A 7323-nucleotide genomic window follows, 5' to 3' on the forward strand; every position below is an offset into this window, starting at 1 on the left:
GTTTGGGAGTAACTACAGTCGGCTCCTAAGGGAAAACAATTTACCATGCCCAAAAGTATAATAACAATTAACAATTAGAATTATACCATGAAGCAGAAATTAATTTTTGCTGGATGAAACTACTATACCATTCGTTCTTCAACCTGAAAAAAGATTAAACAAATTTAATAAAGCAATAATCTTGGTTGGGGAAATGTTCATATTTCCACAGTGAGTCCAAAAAAGGGAAAAAGAAAGGTCTACTTGCACCCCAAAATTCAAGAGACCACACTACATAGCCTAACAACATTTCAATCACAAATACCATATTCCCTTTGCGGAAGAGTAATAATGCAAGCTGTTCAACGAGAGAGTTTCTCCATGAAATCAGAATCTGTAAGAAATTGGAGAATACATCAGAGATTTAGATATAACTTGAAAAGTGCAGGGATGATAACAATAATAAAGCACTACCAACAGCCAAATTTTACAGCCCCTATTATGCTAACAAAAATGGTTCCCCTTCATTACTCAATCTTCACTTTTCTTCTTCTTCTTCTTTTCTTTCTTTTTGCTTGGCTGCTCGGTTTCCTCTTCTTCGTCTTCAGCATGCTTTCTCTTCTTTTTCTTCTTCTTCTCCTTCTCCGGTGAGATCTCACCAACATCCTGTATTTCCGCAGCTTCTTCAGTTCGTTTCTTCTTTTTCTTCTTCTTCTCGTCCTTCCCGGCATCTTCCGTAACTGTTTCCTCTTCATCTGCCCTCTTCTTTTTCTTCTTTTCCTTCTTTTCCTTTTTCTGATCATTTACAGGAGCCTCCGCTTCCAAATTTCCACCAGTCTTTGGAACCAATGCTCCCTCCTCATTAGACTTCACAACTTTACCAAGAATCGAATCATCTGCGGGATTATATGTCTGCATAAAAAGCAGAAGAGTCAGCCATCAATAAACAAGTAGGTAGGTGGGTATAGATTTTGAAATGGAAATCAAACCTTGGCGGCAGTTATCAAAGCCCCGGAACTCTTCTTTCTGTCCTTGTCATAGGCCTCTATTTGGGGTTTGCCTTTAGCTGACCCAGCAACACGTCCCAACTCTCTGCCCTCGAGATTTCTTAACCTTGCTTCCAGCTGAGTAAATAATATTTTTCAGGCTCTGTTCCGTAGATCTTAGAAGACAACATTAAGTAAAGAAGGTAGCAAGAAATATACCTTGGCACGATTTTCAAGTCCCATAGAGTTATCTTGGCCATCACCCAGAGCATCACACCTAATGGCCAATGCAGTTTTAGCAGCAAGGGACCGAGAGATCTTTCCTTTGAGCTTTGGAGCTGCCTGACCAATTAGGGATGCATGATAGATAAGACCATACTTGGGAGTTGCATGCTTTGTTTTCAGAGCTCTGAACAGAGCCTTCTCAGCTCCAAGTATTTGCACCGTGCTTCCAGGCTGCTTAGCAAGATTTAGTAAACTGCCACCATGGGCAATTAGGCGAGCACCAACGAGCTCTCCAACGAGTGCAGTCAAATTGGGAGCAATAGTGTTCATCCTGCTTTTTAGATAATCATATAGTTGGGCTCTGTACTCAGAAAGAGAAAGCACCTGGTCACAAAGTTCTCGGATATTTATCAAATCAATATCACTAACTTCGGTTCCCATTGATATCATAGATGCCTCCTTCAACTCGGTCTCAATCTCCTCTGCCAATATCTAGAATACAATAATAATGAATAAGAATTAACATTTGGAAATGAGGAAATCTAAAGGCTTTCTATAATGATGAAGCACAAGTAATATTGCTTCATTGAATAATATCAACTTCATTTTTAAGCCACAAACACACTTCATCCAACAAAGTTGGCCAAAGAGTAATATAATTAGCTAGTTCATGACTTGTTTGAGTTTTAAAAAGAGGTAGCCATTTATTAATGACATGTAATAGGCAGAAAGGTGACATCAGACATGAACAAAGAAGATCATATTAATGTGGTGAATATTAGTTATTTTTAAAGAATTCCAAAAGAAAATGATACATACCTCAGAGAAATCAAGCTTTGCCGCATTATCACGGTTACCCATAAGCTTCACTGTCTTCGCATACTGAATATTATCCTGAATAATTTTAGCAAGCTCTGGAAAATGCCAACCATACCACTCCCTAACTCGCATTGCATAAGTATTTAACTCCTTGTCAAGATCATCAAGCAATCCAATAGCTTGGATGATCATCGTATCCACCTAATAATATGATTAAAACTTAAATTATGGCATTTTATTGTAAATTGCACATCAACAATCTAGCAGCCATCAATGCTAAATATGAATAAGAACAAACCTTATCAGCACTGAACTTCAGTTTATACCTAGATAAACTGTGAGATAATCCCAAACTCATTGGGGCCAAATCTTGAACGGCTAGACCTGATATGAGTTCGTTCAATTGATTTCTTAATCCTCTGATCAACTCCATAACAGAATTGTTGTGAACACAATCTATTTGCTGCGTGACAAGAGTACATGATGCTCAATGAGATTAAATAACTATCACAAGTGAACAACTAAAAAATAATTTGTTGAAACAGCAGCTGACCAGCTTCTCCTTGATTATATTTCCAAGCTTAGAATCAGCAACACCCAAGGTTTCACCATCACAATTAGCTCGTAAAAATTTACGCAATCCTTTGCTAGGTTTGCTATCAATCAACAATGTGGTTGCTTCCAAAGCTTCTGACATGTTGTCAAACTTGGAAAAAGCTTTCAGCTTCACCACCTGATATAATTTAATTAAAAACGTTTAGGTCCACCCAAAAAATAAGGTGCAGCAAGCAAACAGAGCAATATTAACAGAAAAGTTTATTGACATGTTACATATGTCCTAATACACTGCATTTCTTGAATGGAGAAAGCCCATGTCAGAGAAAACCTCTAACATGGTTGCAGGTGCAGGCATGTCCAAAGAGAAAGATATATTACCTGTCTAGCAGATTCAGCATTGGAAAAATCCTTCCACAAATCCTACATTCAAAGTAGTTTGAAAATTAAGATCCAGATACATATGAGGAAAATAATAAATATATGTATTTCCTCGAGATCATTAATCAAGCGGAAGGTGCATTCTTTACTTAATTCACATTCATACTTATGAAAATTAATTAGGCAATCATGAATCATCATATAGACCGCCAGCAGTAAACCACAAAGAATAGCTATTTTTATACATCCACCTCCAGATGAAACAAACTCACAAGTCACAAACAGCATAATATTAAAAAACCATGTACCTCAACTTTGGAGAGCTTCCCTTCATCCAAAACTTTAAACAGGGCAAAGCCCGCCGACGTCTCGAACAACACAAGCATATTGACGACCTCCCCAATACACCTGAGAAATGAAAAACCATTCCCAATTAACGCTAGCAAAATCATTCACTTAAAAAATACCCAAAACTGAAAACCATAACAAAACCTCAGTTCCTTCCACAATATACCCTTACTGTAGTTTCTTTTTAATTTACGATAGAGATCATTATTCAATTTTGAGACTCTTAAAGTTCTGCGGAACTACAAAACTACAGCCACCACAGTCACTGAAGAAGCAACCCACCAAACTTCACAGCTACGGCAACCAATCAAACATAAACCATTAACGAAACTACAAAGGTAGAGGCCATGACAATAAAGACAGAGAATGAGAGAGAGGTTAGCGTTACCTTCACAGAGTTCTGCGTCAGGAGAGAGAAGGAGGAGGAGAGAGAGAGAGGCCGAGGGGAGGGAGAGAGAACTAGGGTTTAGTACCAAGAAGGGTTTGGGAGAAACGTTGCATACAAATTTATATAGCGGTGTTTTGGAGCGGCTTAGAAAAGGTTTTTACTGGCTGAAACTTGTCGTCGAGGGGTACTTTCGGTATTTAGGAAAAATAGTGGGGCTATTGACGTCCATACGCGGCAAATATGTGAAGCGAGTGCATATTCTTTAAAATGGTTTTGGGCACGCGGTAATTGCTCCGCTAGGGTTTTACATGTTGTTCTCGGATTTTATTTTTTAGGTTAAGTTAGTATCTTATGTTTTAATATTTTTTAATTTAGTCTATTATGTCGATGTAAATATTAACTTATGTACAAACTTATATAGCATATAGTATTGATTGTATTTGCAAAAAATTTAGAGAAAAAGGGTCTAATTTTCGAGCCCCAACTCATTGTTGAGGACCTGAGGTTAGTAACACTAGTTATTATTTATATATATGTATATATAAAAGATTAAATTATCATTTTGTCCCTCCTATTTACAAATGATTCAATTTAATTTTTTTCGTTTGAAAAAAAAGAATAGTTTTTATATTTTAAATGTTTTTCTGTCACATGTGACATATTAATTGATAAGAAAGATAGTGGGCATTGTAGATTTTTCTTTTCCCATATATTAGAAGTTTGTGATAGAATTGAAATTTTTAAAATGATATTCAAATATTAGTACGAACTCAAAAAATTATATTTATCCTTTATAAAACAACCCAATTTTACCACAACTATATCTAAGTAAAAAAATTGTATTTATCCTTTATAAAACAACCCAATTTAAAGTATAAATCATGTTGTAATTTATTGGGTACAATATCTCTACTTTTTCTAAAGAGTTGTAAGTTCAAATTTTCACTTCTATATTTATAACATAATGAATAAGATGTGGAGAATTCTCCCATAGCCTTATCACAAGAAGAGTCGGGGAAAAAGGTAAAAGTTAAAAAAAAAGGAAAAAAAATTATTGCATAAACAAAGGGTGGAAGTTGGGTAGAGTTGTCCAACAATTGTTATTATTATTGTACAAAGAAATGGACTAACCAAACAATTGTGATTTACTACCATTTTAACCTTTTGGTTTGTCAATCCGTGGGGTCCACCGGGAATAGAGAGTTAGGGAAGAGGTAATTGAGTAGAAAAAAAAAAATAATATCCACCTTTTCATGGGACCACTAATAAAAATTTGACAGTTCTCGAATTTTAAAAGGTAGAACAAATACATATTTTTACACTTTTCTCTTCTACACTTAAAAATTCAAGAGTGATTAGCAGAAGACATGTGCTAACTGATAAGTACTTAAGTATTATTAGATAAGAATCTCTCAACTTGAGCAATATTTTGCATCAAAGAAAATCAACCTCAAACTATCAATTTGGTCGATTAGTAGGTATAATCGATTTTTTAACTTTTTCTTTCATCCCTATCAAAACAACGATAACAAATATATCTCAGCTTCACATCATGATACAATCCATCTTTATTTTATCTATAAAATTGTGTAAATTACAAAGAGTACACATTTATTTCACCCTCATGCATTGACGATACCACACGTTATAGAAAACAAAAGTAAGATAACACTTGTGACACCAACTTCAATATAATACAACTGGTCAAAACATTACTCGCCCCCCTAAAAATCGAAGTTCGAAGCTTAATAACTTTCCCAGGCTTCACACTTTTGTGCCTTTGTACTTCCTTGCAGCCTCTTTAGAGTCAATGGTTGCTACATGGGCACCTTGCACTGGGGGAAGAGGGATCAATTTACCATATTGCCTTGCTGCTTCATTGCTATCAATAGTTTTTGTGTAGCCATCTTTCTTTCTATGATCCAAGGCACTTTTGCCAGACTGAAGATTTGCAGCTTCTTTCAAGCATTCTATGGCTTTTCCAATATCATTCATTGGTCCACTTAAGCTCAAGCCACGTGCTGGCAGTTCGTCGCTCGGTCTCGCCCAACCAAGTGGTGCAAGCCCAAATGTATGGCTGGTCATCGTACGTGGTTCGTCGTCACTGTCATCGTACTCATCATTATTGCTATTATAGCCATTGCGATGTTTTGCATGTTGCTTAGCATATCCACTTGGCTTATTTGCTATTTTCTTGTTGTAGTCATCATGGCAACCGTTAATGATATCATCTTCCACTCTTGTATTACTGATTTGACGCCTATATGTTGGACTCATTGGCTTGCTTGCTTCCATTTGGACGTCGGTTATGAATTTATCGACTTCTGTTGGGCGGTCACGAGCAAGGCTTGGATGTTGGTTCCTAGCTTTATCATGGCGACGTCCATAATATGTCACTGGTTCATACTCCATGGTATAACTATATTGTGATTCCTCCCCTAAGCTCGAGTAAAATTCTTCAACATATGTATCTTTTTTTATAACATACGTCTCGTCGGGCAAAACAGTGATAGGTTGTTTCTTTCCTTCTGCATCAACAATAGCAGGCTTACATTTGTGATCAGATACATGGCTTGTTTTGCTCTTTTCGTCGGGATGCAATCCTAGCTTCTTGTTTTCGGGGCGAATAAAGAAACCATATCTAAAATCAGCCATAGATGAGTGTGATCTACTTTCTATGCCTCAAAAAGCTTGTGGTTTTTCTCCTACTTCTACAGGGTTTATATAGACACACTTTCTGACTAGCCAATCCAATCTAGCTAGTCTCATAGTCGGCATCAAACTGAATAGCTCGCGGCCTCCTTCGGCGTGGCCCAAAATTCCCTTCAATTTCTTGAGTTGACACAACAAATTAAACGAAAGGAATCTAATTCTACTTTATCTAGGAAGCTAAGCCAGCAATTTAAGCAAGAACTTATTTGGATGTGAAAGCACTTGATTAATATTTAAGGGAATCCATGTGAACTACAACCAACAAAGAGATGTGAAATAGTCTTACATTGTTTACAAGTAAGAAAGATCCTTTTAAGAGCGTGAGCAACATTTCTATTAGTACGAGATCTTTTAGGAAGAATCTCAAAGTAAAACCATGCTCGCTATATCTTACTATTGTGAAATATTGAATAGGTTAGTTGTCTAAATAATACTTACTTATGGTATTCTTGATAAAAACAAGCAAGAGTCTTCTCAAACTACGAACAAAATCTCCGAACAAAGTCAGATTCATTTAGAGTTTGCAATCAAATACAAAACTATTGATGTTTTTAGCTATTTTCTATCTAACAAGTTCAGTAAAACCGTGTTTTTTCTCATTGTTCGGATGGAACATAGAAATGAATCTCGAACAAGGTCGACGAGTTGCGGTAAACTGATCATCCCTAGACAGTGGTAAAAGCTGTTTTTCCAGTTGACAGATTTCTTTCTGATACTTTTTTCATGGAAAACTTACTCTGAAAACTATTCATTATAATCCTCTGTGAAATTACACCACCATACCATATCATTTTGAGGATCAATTCCTCCCACTAAGAAAAAGGATAAGGAATCACATTCTGTGATAATTTGAGTTTCTTCTGATCATTGATAACCTGCACTAAGTAAAGAATAAAATTAACTTGCTTAGTTGAAATAAAGAAAATCCAT

At 36.2% G+C, this 7323-nt stretch overlaps 2 protein-coding genes across 4 annotated transcripts; both read right to left on the minus strand.

Moving 5' to 3' along the window:
• Positions 1–275: 275 nt before the first annotated feature.
• On the minus strand, positions 276–3838 carry LOC111013155 (NOP56-like pre RNA processing ribonucleoprotein). 3 transcript variants are annotated; one of them, XM_088127219.1, is made up of 10 exons: positions 3682–3804; positions 3466–3587; positions 3254–3353; positions 2946–2987; positions 2563–2742; positions 2308–2472; positions 2010–2210; positions 1185–1682; positions 969–1103; positions 276–891 (listed from the first exon to the last, which is right to left on the minus strand). In XM_088127219.1, the coding sequence occupies exons 3-10, from the start codon at positions 3329–3331 to the stop codon at positions 511–513; spliced, it is 1680 nt and encodes a 559-aa protein (XP_087983345.1). In that variant the 5' UTR covers positions 3332–3353; positions 3466–3587; positions 3682–3804; the 3' UTR covers positions 276–510. The 3 variants fall into 3 exon arrangements, with proteins under 3 accessions (XP_087983345.1, XP_087983346.1, XP_022143240.1); XM_088127220.1 differs by having other exon boundaries at positions 3460–3587; XM_022287548.2 differs by lacking the exon at positions 3466–3587 and having other exon boundaries at positions 3682–3838.
• A 1396-nt stretch (positions 3839–5234) lies between these two features.
• On the minus strand, positions 5235–6422 carry LOC148209932 (uncharacterized). Its single transcript, XM_088127699.1, has one exon. It carries the CDS (start codon positions 6334–6336, stop codon positions 5446–5448), a length of 891 nt encoding a protein of 296 aa, XP_087983825.1. The 5' UTR covers positions 6337–6422; the 3' UTR covers positions 5235–5445.
• Between the last annotated feature and the right edge of the window lie 901 nt (positions 6423–7323).

The sequence above is a fragment of the Momordica charantia genome, assembly GCF_013281855.1.
Source record: "Momordica charantia cultivar OHB3-1 chromosome 8 unlocalized genomic scaffold, Mcharantia_2.0 BLBB01000008.1, whole genome shotgun sequence".
Classification (NCBI taxonomy): domain Eukaryota; kingdom Viridiplantae; phylum Streptophyta; class Magnoliopsida; order Cucurbitales; family Cucurbitaceae; genus Momordica; species Momordica charantia.

Excerpts from the sequence above, each read along its gene's own strand:
- LOC111013155 (XM_022287548.2), bottom strand. The coding sequence starts at position 3,331 with ATGCTTGTGTTGTTCGAGACGTCGGCGGGCTTTGCCCTGTTTAAAGTT. Across the intron at positions 2,743-2,945 it reads ATGCTGAATCTGCTAGACAG|GTGGTGAAGCTGAAAGCTTT; the intron begins GTAATATATCTT and ends AAATTATATCAG. Across the intron at positions 2,473-2,562 it reads ATATAATCAAGGAGAAGCTG|CAAATAGATTGTGTTCACAA; the intron begins GTCAGCTGCTGT and ends CTTGTCACGCAG.
- LOC148209932 (XM_088127699.1), bottom strand. The coding sequence starts at position 6,336 with ATGGCTGATTTTAGATATGGTTTCTTTATTCGCCCCGAAAACAAGAAG.